The sequence below is a fragment of the Saimiri boliviensis genome, chromosome 3 (genome assembly GCF_048565385.1).
Source record: "Saimiri boliviensis isolate mSaiBol1 chromosome 3, mSaiBol1.pri, whole genome shotgun sequence".
NCBI lineage: Eukaryota > Metazoa > Chordata > Mammalia > Primates > Cebidae > Saimiri > Saimiri boliviensis.
The window spans coordinates 77,815,726-77,831,342 of record NC_133451.1 but is presented as its reverse complement, the minus strand read 5'-3'; the positions used below and the strand labels follow the sequence as shown (position 1 = coordinate 77,831,342).

General features: G+C 39.3%; 1 protein-coding gene across 2 annotated transcripts in view; it reads right to left on the bottom strand.

Moving 5' to 3' along the window:
• The window catches only part of CDS1 (CDP-diacylglycerol synthase 1), a 70,693-nt gene that overhangs the window by 33,983 nt on the left and 21,093 nt on the right, over positions 1-15,617 (bottom strand). For both annotated transcript variants that reach the window (XM_039468491.2, XM_010334757.3), the window contains exons 4-5: positions 2,781-2,878; positions 616-755 (exon numbers count right to left, since the gene is read on the bottom strand). In XM_039468491.2, the coding sequence (XP_039324425.1) occupies positions 616-755; positions 2,781-2,878 (238 nt within the window). The remainder of the gene's footprint in view (positions 1-615; positions 756-2,780; positions 2,879-15,617) is intronic.

The window sequence follows — 15,617 nt, the reverse complement described above, 5'->3', positions numbered from 1 at the left end:
ATTCAGTAATTGGTAGGTCCAGAATTCATATGAGCAATGTGGTTTTTAAAAAGCACATTAAAAAAAATCAATTTCTTAGAGATTTTTTTTTTACAATCTGTAAAATTTTATGGAAAAGATATCTGTAAATTCTAACTTTATCTTAAGAATGTAATTTTTAATGTAAAAATTATAAAAACACGTGGCATAGCCTACTATAAACAAAGTTGCATATATAATAAACCATGTCTAAAAAACTAATCAGTCTGATTAATTCTACATGAAAAAGCTCTATTTCCTCGGGACAAATAAAGCCATATATATGTGAAAGTTTCTTCGTAAATTGTATTTGGTTAATAGCTTTTATTTACTTAAAAGGTTTTTTTTTACTACAATTTGCAAAGAAAATGTTCAAACATATAGAGTGATTCTTAATAAGCACTTTTTAAACCCAGTATAAGCGATAATTGCTATTTAAGAACATGATGAAAGAAACACCTTTATACTTGAGAAACAATGAAAAAGACATGCTAGAATAAAATTCAGCAAAAAAGTTATGAATTAAAATAACACAAATAAAAATAAACATGGAAAATGTGTTAGCTACGTTTCAATACAGAATATTCCTTAACTTACCTGCCAGATAGAGGGCAAATGATATGAATCTATGGTAGCGAATGAGGAACTGAAGTTGTTCTTCTCTTTGAACAAATGTAGCAAAATAATCAGCTACAGTCTCTCCATAGAAAAAGTAGTTTACACACAATAGAAAGTACCTATAATTTAAAAAACAATTAGCTTTTCTATATTTGAAGCTTTCCTTCCCCTCAAACTCAACAGAATTACTTTCTACATTCTGATCACATAATGATCAAAACCCAGTTCAGAAGACCAATTCAAGAAATATTTTACCAAAATGCTATTCTCCTGTTTCAAACTTAATTTCAAATGTATTGATTAGCAAAAATTTACCAAATATAGTTCATACCTTTATTTAGCTGAAAATCTAATGTCAGAGATAATTAGACAATGTAGAAAATACTACGCACACACAATCCCTCACCCTTGGGAGGTGGGGTGGGGTGTGTGTGTGTGTGTGTGTGTGAGTGTGTGTGTAAATTTAATACTTTGTGTGTAGGTATAATGTGTGTATGTGTGTGTATACAGGATTTTAATACTTTGTATGTATGTATAATCTGTGTGTGTATATACTGAGGTATTAAGCTCATAATGAAAATTAACTCCACTGGTTGTGGTGGCTCACGCCTGTAATCCCAGCACTTTGGGAGACAAAGGCGGGCAGATCACCTGAGGTCGGGAGTTCGAGACCAGCCTGATCAACATGGAGAAACCCCATCTCCACTAAAAATACAAAATTAGCCGGGCGTGGTGGCGCAAGCCTGTAATCCCAGCTACTTCGGAGGCTGAGGCAGAAGAATCTCCTGAACCTGAGAAGCGGAGGTTGCAGTGAGCCGAGATTGTACCATTGCACTCCAGCCTGGGCAACAAGAGCAAAACTGTCTCAAAAAAAGAAAGACAAAAAAAAAAAAAAAAAAGGAAAATTAACTCCTAACTACTCACAGTTCTAATGCTTTTTAATAGTAGAAGTCCTAAGACAAATCCCCACCTGCTCTCAGAAAGATTAAAAGGGAAAGAAAGAAGAGGTAATTCAACCTCTCTTCCCACTGCCCTGCACACACTGGCATCTTTTTGCCTTTTCTAACGCTCCCCATGGACCCCAGATGAGCAGGGATTCTTCCTCTGTAAGGAAATTAAGGCCTAACCTGGTTCACCAATCCAACTATTTACCCACTGTCTGCTGATCAATGCCCTTGGCTCAGGAGGGCCAGGAATGTCTCCTCAACTGGAGTATACAGTGCATCTGTTTCACATCTAGAAACTGATGGGTACTATCTCCCCAACCAGAAAACTCTTCATCTAAAATTTGTCTTCATTTCAAATACCAGTTTATCTTTTACCTCTTCTGACACCTTCTATAGTCACTGGAGCCCATCCTGATTTATCTTCTCCTTTTTTAAATAATTAGAATTAATACTGCATGGTTTTGCATTTAATTATTCTCCAATCACTTTACCTATCTAACATTTCCTATATACTTTGCCACTGATGAAAAAACCTGCTAGAAGGAAAAGTCAGCTAACACCAAAATCAAGACACTTCCTTTGACTATTCTAAACCTCATCTATTTAATAAGACACTGACTCCCTGGTTGATATTAATCAACTATATTAAAAAGCACGGCAACTTGGGTTAAATATGAACTATAACATTATCACGTTTCCTAGTCAAGGTTTTGATAGCAATGATTTATAATGAAAAGTTTTAAAAGATGTAAAATTTTAAATGTTAAAATTCTTTGGTGATTTTGTTACTAACTTCACATGAATTTGTATATATACAATATTTTGTATGTTCTCATGTCAACTGCGGGGAAATGAAGGAAAAGATCCTATGTAAATATTTTGCTAAAGTTATTATTGTAAAGAATATAAAAATGTGTCCAATACAATGTTTAGTTTTTTATTTTAAAGGACAAGAATGGTGTATATATTAAACGATATCTCTAAAAAGACTAAAATACAAGATCTGAAAAAGGTCCTATTGGAATGGGAAAGAAAAAGGTGATCTTCTTTTCAAATTTCAATTATATTATTTTTATTTATCTTTCTCCAGAATCAATCTGTTGCGTAAATTGAATGGCTACTGACAGATCAAGATGCTTCCTTTACAAACTTCAGAAATCAACTTTTCATATCTGAAATAGTTTCAAGCTTACTTACCAACTTAGTGTTCTAAACCATGGTAGATCATAAGAATGATAGACTCTATAACCTATAGTGATAATTTCATGGAAGCATTTCACTTGGATGCCCAGAACCTGAAACCAAGAGAAAACAATAACATAGATTTCTCAATGTTTACATTTTTGCTTAATCATTCAATAAAGCAGTCTGTCATATGTATTTTAAAAATCTACCAATTTTTAATTATTCTAAATGTCAGTAAAAGGTGCAATATTCTATGTCTCTAAAATCAAGTGATGCCTCAAAGAGATAGGCAAAATAATGTTTTATTCAAAAAGATTTGGAAGATCCTTCCCAGGGTGGGTAATGGCACTGGAGTTTAAAGTTTGAGGGATATAGTCTAGTTGACCACAGTTGACTAGGATTTATTCCTCGTTACTATTTCATTCTTGAGATTTTCCTTCTCAAGCTGGAGAATCTCTTTGTCCAATTTGCCCATTATGTTTCTTGAGATACCCTAAGAAAATGATCATATATGAAAGTTTGCTTGTATATATTTATTTGTAACCATGTATAACAATACCTGCAAATGATAAAGATATTGCCAGGGCAAATAGTTAAAACACTTTCTACCTAGTTACCCTGGAATGGCCTTTTCATCCTCTCTCCCAGCTATGTCAGCTCTCCCATAGCCAGCTACACGCTGGTGAATCTAAGCTGGACTACCTTAGCAAAGTATAAGCAAGCTTCTACACTTGCAGACACTTCGGCCAGTCAGCTGAGTTTATGCATTTCTGTTTACAGTGTCCTGATTGCACACCTATTAAATGGGTTTAGATTTATAAATCCCTTTTTAATGTTCTATTTTGTAGTCTTTCAAACTGCTGCATTCAGCAACCTGGGTGAAGGTAATTTTTCAAGATGGAGCATCATACCTAGTCCTAGACCTGTCAATTGCAAGACTCAAAGAGCAAATGGCATGTCGAACACTTATTACATGAACTGAGAGGCTAAATCTTTGTGAATATGGCAGACTAGCTTTTTCAGCCTCTAGACGGCATAGCTCAGGAGCTTTTTATACTGTCCTTAAGCTAAGAATGGATTTTTTATATTTTTTGAAGAGTTTTTAAAAATCAAAGATTATGTGACTTAAACATAAGCAGCTTCTTAAAGCCTACAATATTACTAACTGGTCATTTAACAGAAAAAGCTTACCAAACTCTGTCAGAGGTTACATTTTGGGATTTCTTTTTAAGATTTTCACAAATTATCTTTCCGAAAGCTACCATCCAGGGTACTCTAAAGCTACTTTTCCCCATTATAGTGATTACATGTCCAATCACATACTTTAAAAAGTAAATGTGGCCGGGCGCAGTGGCTCAAACCTATAAACCCAGCACTTTGGGAGGCCGAGGTGGGTGGATCACGAGGTCAAGAGATCGAGACCACCCTGGTCAACATGGTGAAACCCCGTCTCTACTAAAAATACAAAAAATTAGCTGGGCATGGTGGCACATGCCTGTAATCCCAGCTACTCAGGAGGCTGAGGCAGGAGAATTGCCTGAACCCAGGAGGTGGAGGTTGTGGTGAGCCGAGATCGCGCCATTGCACTCTAGCCTGGGTAACAAGAGCGAAACTCTGTCTCAAAAAAAAAAAAAAAAAAGTAAATGTGTCTTCGCAGCCACATAATAAAGAAACATATGTCAAATTACCATAAATAGTACTTTTAGGGAAAGGTCATAAATGTGTTTTAAAGACAGGAGGAACTCTAAGTGTCATTTTTCAAATAAACTTTGTATATAATATCAGGTCATTTATAACAAAAGTAGAGAACAAAGACAATGTTTAATATTAAGATAAAGTGTTAAAGTTAGTCAGATCCAAAGGGCTTTTAAAATACGATACTGAGAGGGCTGGCAAGATAGCTGAATAGGACAGCTCTGCTCTGCAGTTCCCACAAGATCAACACAGAAGGTGGGAAATTTTTGCATTTCCAATTGAGGTACCTGGCTCGTCTCACTAGGACTGGTTAGACAGTGAGTGCAGCCCATGGAGGGCAAGCTGAAGCAGGGTGGGGTGTTGCCTTACCTGAGAAGTGCAAGGAGTCCAGGAACTCCTTCCTCTAGCCAAAGGAAGCCATGAGGAACTGTGCCATGAGGAACAGTCCATTCCTGCCCAGTTACTACACTTTTCCCATGGTCTTCAAAACCCTCAGACTAGGAGATTCCCTTGGGTGCCTATGTCAACAGGGTCCTGGGTTTCAAGGACAAAACCAGGCAGCAGTTAGGGCAGACACCAACCTAGCTGCAGGAGTCTTTTTTCATACCCCAGTGGCGTCTGCAACGCCAGTGAGACAGAACTGTTCACTCCCTGGAAAGGGGCTGAAGTGAGGGAGCCAAGTTGTCTAGCTCAGCAAATGCCACCCCCATGGAGCCCAGCAAGCTAAGATCCACTGGCTTGAAATTCTTGCTGACATTATAGCAGTCTGAAGTCAACCTGGGACACTCAAGCTTGGTGCGGGGAGGGGCATCCGCCATTACTGAGGCTTGAGTAGACAGTTTTCCCATCACGGTGTAAACAAAGTTGCTGGAAAGTTCCTACTGGGTGGAGTCCACCACAGCTCTGCAAAGCCATTGTAGCCAGACTGCCTCTCTAGATTCCTCCTCTCTGGGCAGGGCATCTCTGAAAGAAAGGTAGCAGCCGTAGTCAGGGGCTTATAGATAAAACTCCCATCTCCCTGGGACAGAGCACCTGGGGGAAGGAGTAGCTGTGGGGTCAACTTCAGTACACTTAAACGTTCCTGCCTGCTGGCTCCGAAGAGAGCAGCAGATCTCCCAGCATAGTGCTTGAACTCTGCTAAGGGACAGATTGCCTCCTTAAGTGGGTCCCTGACCCCTGTGCCTCCTGACTGGGAGAAACCTCCCAGCAGGAAAGCTCCATGGGCATCTGGCGGGCGCCCCTCTGGGACAAAGCTTTGAGAGAAAGGAACAGGCAGCAATCTTTGCTGTTCAGCAGCCTCCACTGCTGATACCAAGGCAAACAGGGTCTGGAGTGGACCTCCAGCAAACTCCATCAGATCCGCAGCAGAGGGGCATGACTGTAAGAAAGAAAACTAACAAACAGGAAGGAATAGCATCAAAATCAAAAACAAAAAAAGTCCACACAGAAACCTCATCCAAAGGTCACCAACATCAAAGCCCAAAGGTATGTAAGTCCAAAAAGATGAGGAAAAACCAGCACAAAAAAGCTGAAAATGCCAAAAACCAGAACACCTCTTCTCCTCCAAAGGATCACAACTTCTCACCAACAAGGGAACAAAACTGGATAGACAATGAGTTTGATGAAGTGGCAGAAGTAGGCTTCAGAACGTGGGTAATAACAAACTCCTCTGAGCTAAATGGGCATGTTCTAACCCAATGCAAGGAAGCTAAGAAGGTCCCAATGCAAGGAACCTTGAAAAAAGGTTAGAGGAATTGCTAACTAGAATAACCAGTTTAGAGAAGGACATAAATGACCTGATGGAGCTGAAAAACACAGCATGAGTACTTACTTCATAAGCATATGAACTTACCCAACCTAGTAAGACAGGCCAACATTCAACTTCAGGAAATACAAAGAACAACACAAAGACACTCCTTGAGAAGAGCAATGCCAAGACATATAATCCTCAGATTCAACAATGTTGAAATGAAGGAAAAAATGTTAAGGACAGTCAAGAGAGAAAGGTCAGGTTACCCACAAAGGGAAGCCCATTAGACTAACAGCGGATCTCTCTGCAGAAGCCCCACAAGTCAGAAAAGAGTGGGGGGCCAATGTTCAACTCTCTTAAAGTTCTTAAATAATTTTCAACCCAGAATTTCATATCCAGCCAAACTAAGCTTTATAAGTGAAGGAAAAATAAAATCCTTTACAGACAGGCAAATCCTGACAGATTCTGTCACTACCAGGCTTCCCTTATAAGAGATCCTGAAGGAAGGACTAAATATGGAAAGGAAATATCAGGACCAGCCACTGCAAAACATACCAAGTCATAAAAACCATTGACACTGTGAAGAAACTGCATCGATTAACAGGCAAAATAACCAGCCATCATCATAATGGCAGAATCAAATTCACACATAATAATACTAACCTTAAAGGTAAATGCATCAAATGTCCCAATTAAAAGACACAGACTGACAAATTGCATGAAGTCAAGACCCATCAGTGTACTGTATTCAGGAGACCCAATTCACATGCAAAGACATACATAGACTCAAAATAAAGGGATGGAGGACATTTACCAAGCAAATGGAAAGCAAAAAAAAAAGCAGGGGTTACAATACTAGTCTCTGATAAAACAGACTTTAAACCATCAAAGATCAAACAAGACAAAGAAGGGCATTACATAAAAGGCATCAATGCAACAAGAGCTAACTATCATAAATATATATGCACCTAAAACAGGAGCACCCAGATTCATAAAGCAAGTCCTTAGAGACCTACGAAGAGACTTAGATTCCCACACAATAATAGTGGGAGACTTTAACACCCGACTGTCAGTATTAGACAGATCAACAAGACAGAAAATTAACAAGGATATTCAGGAGTTGAACTCAGCTCTGGACCAAGCAGACCTAATAGATATCTACAGAAGTCTCCACCCCAAATCAACAGAATGTACATTCTTCTCAGCACCACATCGTACTTATAAAATTGACCATATAATTGGCAGTAAAATATTCCACAGCAAATGTAAAAGAACAGAAATCATAACAGTCTCTCAGACCGCAGTGCAACCAAATTAGAACTCAGGATTAAGAAACTCACTCAAATCTACACAACTATATGGAAACTGAACAACCTGCTCCTGAATGACTACTGGGTAAATAACAAAATTAAGAAATAAGTTCTTTGAAACCAGTGAGAATAAAGACACAAGGTACTAGAATCTCTGGGATAGTAAAGCAGTGTTTAGAGGGAAATCTATAGCACTAAGTGTCCACATCAGAAGGAGGAAAAGATCTAAAATCAACACCCTAACATCACAATTAAACGAACTAGAGAACCAAGAGCAAACAAATTTGAAAGCTAGTAGAACACAAGAAATAACTAAGATCAGAGAAGAACTGAAGGAGATTGAGACACGAAAAACCCTTGAAAAAAATCAATGAATTTAGGAACTGTTTTTTTGAAAAGTTCAACAAAATAGACTGCTAGCCAGACAAAGAAGAAAAGAGAGAAGAATCAAATAGACACAATGAAAAATGATAAAGAGGAGATCACCACTGATTCTACAGAAACACAAACAACTGACAGAGAACATTATAAACACCTCTACACAAATAAACTGGAAAATCTAGTTTTCTAGAGAAAGTAGGAAAGTTCTAAAATTGACACTGTAACATCACAATTAAAAGAAATAGAGAAGCAAGATCAAATTCAAAAGCTAGGCCGGGTGCGGTGGCTCAAGCCTGTAATCCCAGCACTTTGGGAGGCCGAGGTGGGTGGATCACGAGGTCAAGAGATCGAGACCATCCTGGTCAACATGGTGAAACCCCATCTCTACTAAAAATACAAAACATTAGCTGGGCATGGTGGTGTGTGCCTGTAATCCCAGCTACTCAGGAGGCAGAGGCAGGAGAATTGCCTGAACCCAGGAGGCAGAGGTTGCGGTGAGCGGAGATCGCGCCATTGTGCTCCAGCCTGGGTAACAAAAGTGAAATTCTGTCTCAAAAAAAAAAAAAAAAAAAAAAAAAAAAAAAAAAAATTCAAAAGCTAGCAGAAGACAAGAAATAACTAAGATCAGAGCAGAATTGAAGGAGATAGAGACACGAAAAATCCTTCAAAAAAAAAAAAATATCCATGAATCCAGGATCTGGTTTTTTGAAAAGTTCAATAAAATAGATAGACTGCTAGCCAGACTAATAAAGAAGAAAAGAGAGAAGAATCAAATAGACACAACACCTCTACACATGGACACAGAGAGGGTGTATGTGTTCAGAAATTTATCACTTTTTTCTAGATTTTCTAGTTTACTTGCATAGAGGTGTTTATAGTATTCGCAATGGTAGTTCGTATTTCTGTGGGATCAGAGGTGATAACCCCTTTACAATTTTTTGTTGTGTCTATTTGATTCTTCTCTCTTTTCTTCTTTATTAGTCTGGCTAGCAGTCTATCTATTTTGTTGAACTTTTCAAAAAACCAGCTCCTGGATTCAGTGATTTTTTGTGTCTCTATCTCATTCAGTTTTGCTCTTAGTTATTTCTTGTCTTCTGCTAGTTTTTGTATTTTACTGAGAGGGAATAACAAAAGTATTTTTAATAGCACACATTATATTTATATGATCATAAACTATAGCTTGCATAGACAATATGGAACTGCTATGAAAACAGAAAACAAAAGGTTCAAATACTAGTTCAAAATCCTGAAAGTATATGTGTGTCTTCTAGGACTGGATGATTATACAGAAATTGATACTCCACACCATGATCACTGGTAGCAATGTACACTTGTAGGACTCTGTTGGCCCAATTAATGTTTCCAGAACCTTAACAACAGCCAGTTTTTAATTGTCTACTCTTTACTAGTTACTAAGAGCTTACAGAAATTATATAGGGCATCTGTTCACAGAGAGTTTCCTCCTGTTCACAATCTCTCAGGGAGGAAACATGACTACAACCCCATGTGAAATAGGCAAGTGGATATGTGTAGAGGCAGACACATCTGCGGCAGGGGCAGGGGGTGGGCAGCAGCAGAGCCAGAGGAGGTAGATCTGCAGAGTCACGTCTGTAGAGGGCATGAGGCGTGTTAAGGGAACTACTAGGAGGGTGGAGTTGCTGGAAGACAAAGGAGGAGAGATAGAGAAGCCTGGTCCTGGAATCCTAGGAAACAGCAGGAAGGACTGCACCGAGGAGTTGAAAGGACACGACTGGACATGAGTGTTTAAGAGAATAAGGTGGAAAGAATGGACTGCGGAGGTGACAAGAGTAAAGGCAGTCAGGCAGGCAAGACCACGGAAGGCCTGGGAAAGTAGACAGTATGAATTATGTGAATTGGGTCATTCTTGTCATACACAACTAAAATCAGAGTTGAGAGGCCAAGCAGAAAATGCCTTCGGGGTGCACAGCACCTGCTCCACAAATTACCCAAAGCGCAGCTGCTGACACAGCTGGCCATACTCTCAAACCAGTTTTACTTAGTGGCTGCTGAAACAACAATCTGCAAGAACTCTAAGACTAGTTTTACCTGCCACTATCACTCACCAATCAGAGTCTGCCAACTCCCAATAACTTCACAGTGCCAATGGACTTTATTTCAAAACAGTATGTAGCATTTCTCTGTTTAACAAAACTCCCAACTTTCTCTTTGTTCTCTAGATATACCAAAGACCACCCTGGTCTGGGTGTATGCTCTGAAGTACAATTCTATTTTTTTAAAAATATACATACATTCCCAAATAAAATGCTTTGCATAGAGACTTGTCTCTGTATTGCTATTTAACTTTGACAACAGATTTACTCAGGATGGCTGAGGTATGGACTAGAAGTTCAGATCTGGACATTGTGAGTATGAACTATGGTATCTATGAATTGCCCAAATAAGTATCTATTTTCACTTTGCAAACCTTTTCTAAGAAAGTACTCCACATATAAAGTTAGAGCATAAATGTGCTACTTGACATATTTTATTCATATATTTATATATATGTTCAGGATAGTGTTATTCACAATAAGAAAACAACAACAATAGAAAAAAACCTAAACATAACCTGAATGTCTAAAAATAACACAATGATTTGAATAACTTTAAATAATGCATTGAATGAATTCTGTTATTCATTCACTTTAAGTAAATAACTGCATGATGGATTACATTCCATCAAACAGACAATCTGGTAAAGCTAATGATTATAAAGACCACAAAACTTTTTTTTTTTTTAATTTTGGTTTTTTCAGAGACAACATTGTGCCATGTTATCCAAGCTAGACTCAAATTGGAAGTTCAGGGTTCAAGCAATCCTCCTGCCTTAGCCTCTCAAATAGCTGAGGTGTGTGCCACTGCACCTGGCCACGAAACTTTTGATATGATATTTAGCTTAAAAAGCAGGATATACAGTGTTAGTCACATTATTATTATAACCATGGGTTTTACAAATATAAATTAAGTAAAAACTATGAAGTAAAATATATCAAGTAGCACTACTAATTGCATTTTGGTAGTTAACAATAGGGCGATGGTGTTGGGGTTGATTATTTTTAATTATCTATTTTCCAAAGTAATTTGAATACACTTACACAACTCTCACAATGGGAAAAAGTAAAACTTTTTTTGAGACGGAGTCTCGCTCTGCCACCCAGGTTGGAGTGCAATGGCACAATCTTGGCTTACTGCAACCTCTGCTTCCAGAGTTCAAGTGATTCTCCTGCCTCAGCCTCCCATGTAGCTGGGATTTCCGGCACATGCTACCATACCCAGCTAATTTTTGTATTCTTAGTAGAGACAGGATGGTTGGCCAGGATGGTCCTGAACTCCTGACCCCGTGATCCGCCTGCCTCAGCCTCCCAAAGTGCTGGGATAACAGGCTTGAGCCACTGCAGCTGGCCAAAAGTAAATACACTATTTAAATTATATGGCATGGATTAAAACTTAATAACAGCAGTTTCCTAGAAGGCAAGGGGGGAAAAAAACCTCTCATTATCTTCTGTATGTTCATATCTGCCTTTAAACCAAAACATGCCTTAGTAAATCCATCACTTAGAGTGATTCCAAGCTGTGAATACAATAATTTAAAACTACAAATAGGCTGAAGGAAAAAAAAGTGTCCATATTAAAATAGCTATAATTTCATAGAAGTTTTTGTTTGTTTGTTTTGACACTGAGCCTCACTCTCACTGAGTCGCCCAGGCTGGAATGCAGTGGCACGATCTCGGCTCCTGCAACCTCTACCTCCTGAGTTCAAGTGAATCTCCTGCGTCAGCCTCCAGAGTAGCTAGGACTATGTAGCTATGCACCAGCACATCTGGCTAATTTTTTGTATTTGTAGTAGAGACGGGTTTCACCATGTTGGCCATGCTGGTCTTGAGCTCCTGATTTCAAGCAATCCACCCACTTCGGCCTCCCAAGGTGCTGGGATTACAGGCATGAGCCACTGCACCTGGCCTCCTAGAAATTTTTAATAAAACTTTCTTGAATTAGTCATTTTTGAGTGCTGACATTATATGGCAACTCCAAGCTAGATACAATGTGTACTTCTCAAAATATAAATGATCTAGTTAAGAATATGAATAGAAATGGTTTTAAAACACATAAATATCAACTGACTACCAACTATATGTGTGTGTACCATCCATATTCTCTTAACATAAATATTATGTAAACATAATATATGTGTGTGCGTGTGTGTGTGTGTGTGTATGTGTATATAATAAACTTAAATAACCAATAGCAGTTCAAACCTACTTTACTTAGATCTTTAATTTTTTTTTTTTTTTTTTTTTGAGACAGAGTCTCACTCTCTCACCCAGGCTGGAGTGCAGTGGCATGATCCTGGCTCACTACAACCTCCGCCTCCCAGGATCAAGCAATTCTCCTGACTCAGCCTCCCGAGTAGCCAAGATTACAGATGCATGCCACCACACCTGGCTAATTTTTGTATTTTTAGTATAGATGGGATTTCACCATGTTGGACAGGCTGTTCGTGAACTCCTGACCTCAAATAATCCACCTGCCTCGGCCTCCCAAAGTGTTGGGATTAAAAGCGTGAGCCACTGCGCCTGGCCGGATCTTTAATATTCTTATTTTCTTAATTAAACTCACCAATTGAAGCAAATAACTTGCAATAAAATCATATTTTCCTTTTGTAGTAGAAAAAAAATATATAAAAAACCTAAAGTACTGTAGACACACTTACAGTTCTCTTAAAAAATCCAAATCCAAATGTATACATGCATGTTTTTAAAACGGTCTTCAATTTTGTCACAAAGAGTGGTTAGAAAACAGTTTTTATCCAGGGGCCGGGCGCGGTGGCTCACGCCTGTAATCCCAGCCCTTCAGGAGGCCGAGGCGGGTGGATCACAATGTCAAGAGATCGAGACCATCCTGGCCAACATGGTGAAACCCTGTCTCTACTAAAAATACAAAAAAATTAACTGGGCATGGTGGCGCCTGCCTGTAATCCCAGCCACTCGGGAGGCTGAGGCAGGAGAATCGCTTGAACCCAGGAGGCGGAGGTTGCAGTGAGCCGATATCGCACCATTGCACTCCAGCCTGGGTAACAAGAGTGAAACTCCGTCTCAAAAAAAAAAAAAAAAAAAAAGAAAAAAGAAAACAGTTTTTATCCACAAATCAAATTCTTGTCCTAGTTATTATACTCAACAGTTCAGTTTGGAGAAAAATGTAAGGTGATCACAGGGGAACCCACCAAACCTGCCTAAGTCCGTGTATCTAGGATACTGGTGACTGTATCTAAGGTATCAAATCTGATACCTTAGGTCAAAATTTTCTTCTAAAAGAGAGTAATACCTCAAATGATCTCCCTTAGTTTCAATGGCTCCTTACGGCTTCCCAAACAAAACCCAAACTTCTTCACACAGTATTGCAAGGCCCTCCAGAATCTGATCTCTAATTATTTTTCAGCCCTGTGCTAAAAAAATACCACACAAAAACCCCACCTTTTTCTGCCACCGAGGGAGTGCCATGAGCAAAGGTCCAAGTGGCACACTTCCAGCCACTAGGACCTTTGCTCACAGTGCTCCCTCCACCCCGATAGATTGCTCAAGATCATACTAAAGGTCCCTTCACCCACAAAGCCTTGCTGAGCCCCTTGCTCTCACTTGGTTCTTTCTTCCTCAAGCCTGCCCACTCACCACCTGGCACTGAAAAGTGCTCTACACACACTCGCTTCTTAAATGCCCAAGTCCCGGGGCCAATGGTGATCATTTTAGCCCTTGGCATATTCAGCAACAGAAGAATAGGAGCTGTGAGCCTCTACCTGGAATCAAACCCAGACACCTGCCCACCTAGCTTTCAACCTTGTCTTCCTCCGTCCCCACATTTGGTCTATCCTATTTATTATTCATGTTTCCTTTGTGAGAAAAAGCACTTTAAGATCTTGGCAAATTAACAGAAAAAGAAATTAACTTCTTATTCATTTTCATTATACTTGATTTCCCCAAGGAAGTGCAAAATTAATGAGACGACAAAAAGAGAAGTGAAAGAGGCTTTGAGGTGCTTAGCCACTTTAAGTGGCTTCAAGAGCTGATGGAATTTGTTTTTCGTCATGTCTAATTTCACATCAAAACTTATTTATGAAAGGAAAACCATATCATATAGCTCATAACCTTATGAGCTATTAATAGAATTGAACATGGAGGGAGACTGGCAAAATGCATAAACACCTTTTTTTTTTTTTTTAGAGACAGATTTTCACCATGTTGGCCAGGATGGTCTTGATCTCTTGACCTCGTGATCTGCCCACCTTGGCCTCCCAAAGTGCTGGGATTACAGGTATGAGCCACTGTACCTGGCCAGATAAACACATTTCTAAGAGGGCAAGAGCAACCAGAGATGAAGGAAGTGAGTACATAAGAGCCTGGATTAACTGAGAAGGAATCAAAAGAAGTAACAATGATGATAATATTAACAAAGAAGGCCACAGGGCACCCCTGAGAGCAGGCTGTCACTGTGCATCATCAAACCATGCTCAGCACTGCCTAAATACTTGACGAATGCATTGAACAAGTGCATTTCTCCTTGGTTCCAACATTTGTGGGCTTCAAATGTTTCATGCTTTAGGTACCTGGGCTTTTGTACACAGATATCCTCTGCCTGTGACAGTCCTCTCCCAGGCTCCGTCCTTCACCTTGCTGACTCCCACTCAACCTTCAGATTGCAGCTCACATGCTTGGCACTGTTCCTCTGGAAAGTCTCCCAGTTCCCTTTTTGCTCTCTGAATGTCATTTTTTTTTTTCAAGTGCTTATTGTAGTTTGTGATTATATATAGTCATGCGTTGCTTAACCACAGGGATATGTTCTGAGAGATGCATCCTGAGGCAATTTTGTTGTGCAAACATCACAGTGTATACTTAGACAAACCCAGATGGTATGGCCTCTTATACACCTAGTCTATATGGTGGTACAGCCTATTGGTCCTAGGCTATGAATTTGTACAACATGTTACTTTACTGAACACTGTTGGCAACTAGAATAAAATCACTAGAAAATAGGAATTTTTTGGCTCCATTATAATCTTACGGGACTTCTATCATATAGTTGTCCATCACTGACCAAAATGTCACCAGGTGGCAACTGACTGTAAATATACAATCAGTTCTTTAAAGTGCAGACAGTATGCTCCATGAGGGCAGAGATGGGTACATTTTTCTCAGTACGACTGCATCATCCCTAGAACTAACAAAATGCCTGGCACATAGCAGGCATCTCTGAAGCATTTGTTACATGAATGAATGAAGGGTTTAAATATTAGTTTGGCTTCATGACTAGGTGAGCTTCCCACGTACACCAAAATCCAAAACTCCCAGAATGGCTTTTCCTTGCCTCTCCAGTCCCCTACATAGACACCATCTACATATGCAACCTGCAGATCTTGCAATGTATCACATCCTCTCATTACCTCCATACCCCTCCTGTGATGTCCTCACTTTGAAATTCCTTTCCCTGCCTAGTCTTCAGGACTCAGCTTCAGTACTGTCTCTTCTGGAAGCCCCTCCTCATCTCTCCCTCAGACTGGAGTAGGTGCTTTTCTACCATACACTCCTGACGTGTTCTGTCATAGAACTTACCTTGTTTATTTATCATACTATTTATTCATATGGTTACTTGTATGTTTCTGCCATTACACTGAGTTAATCAGGGATCCAGCTAATAGTCATA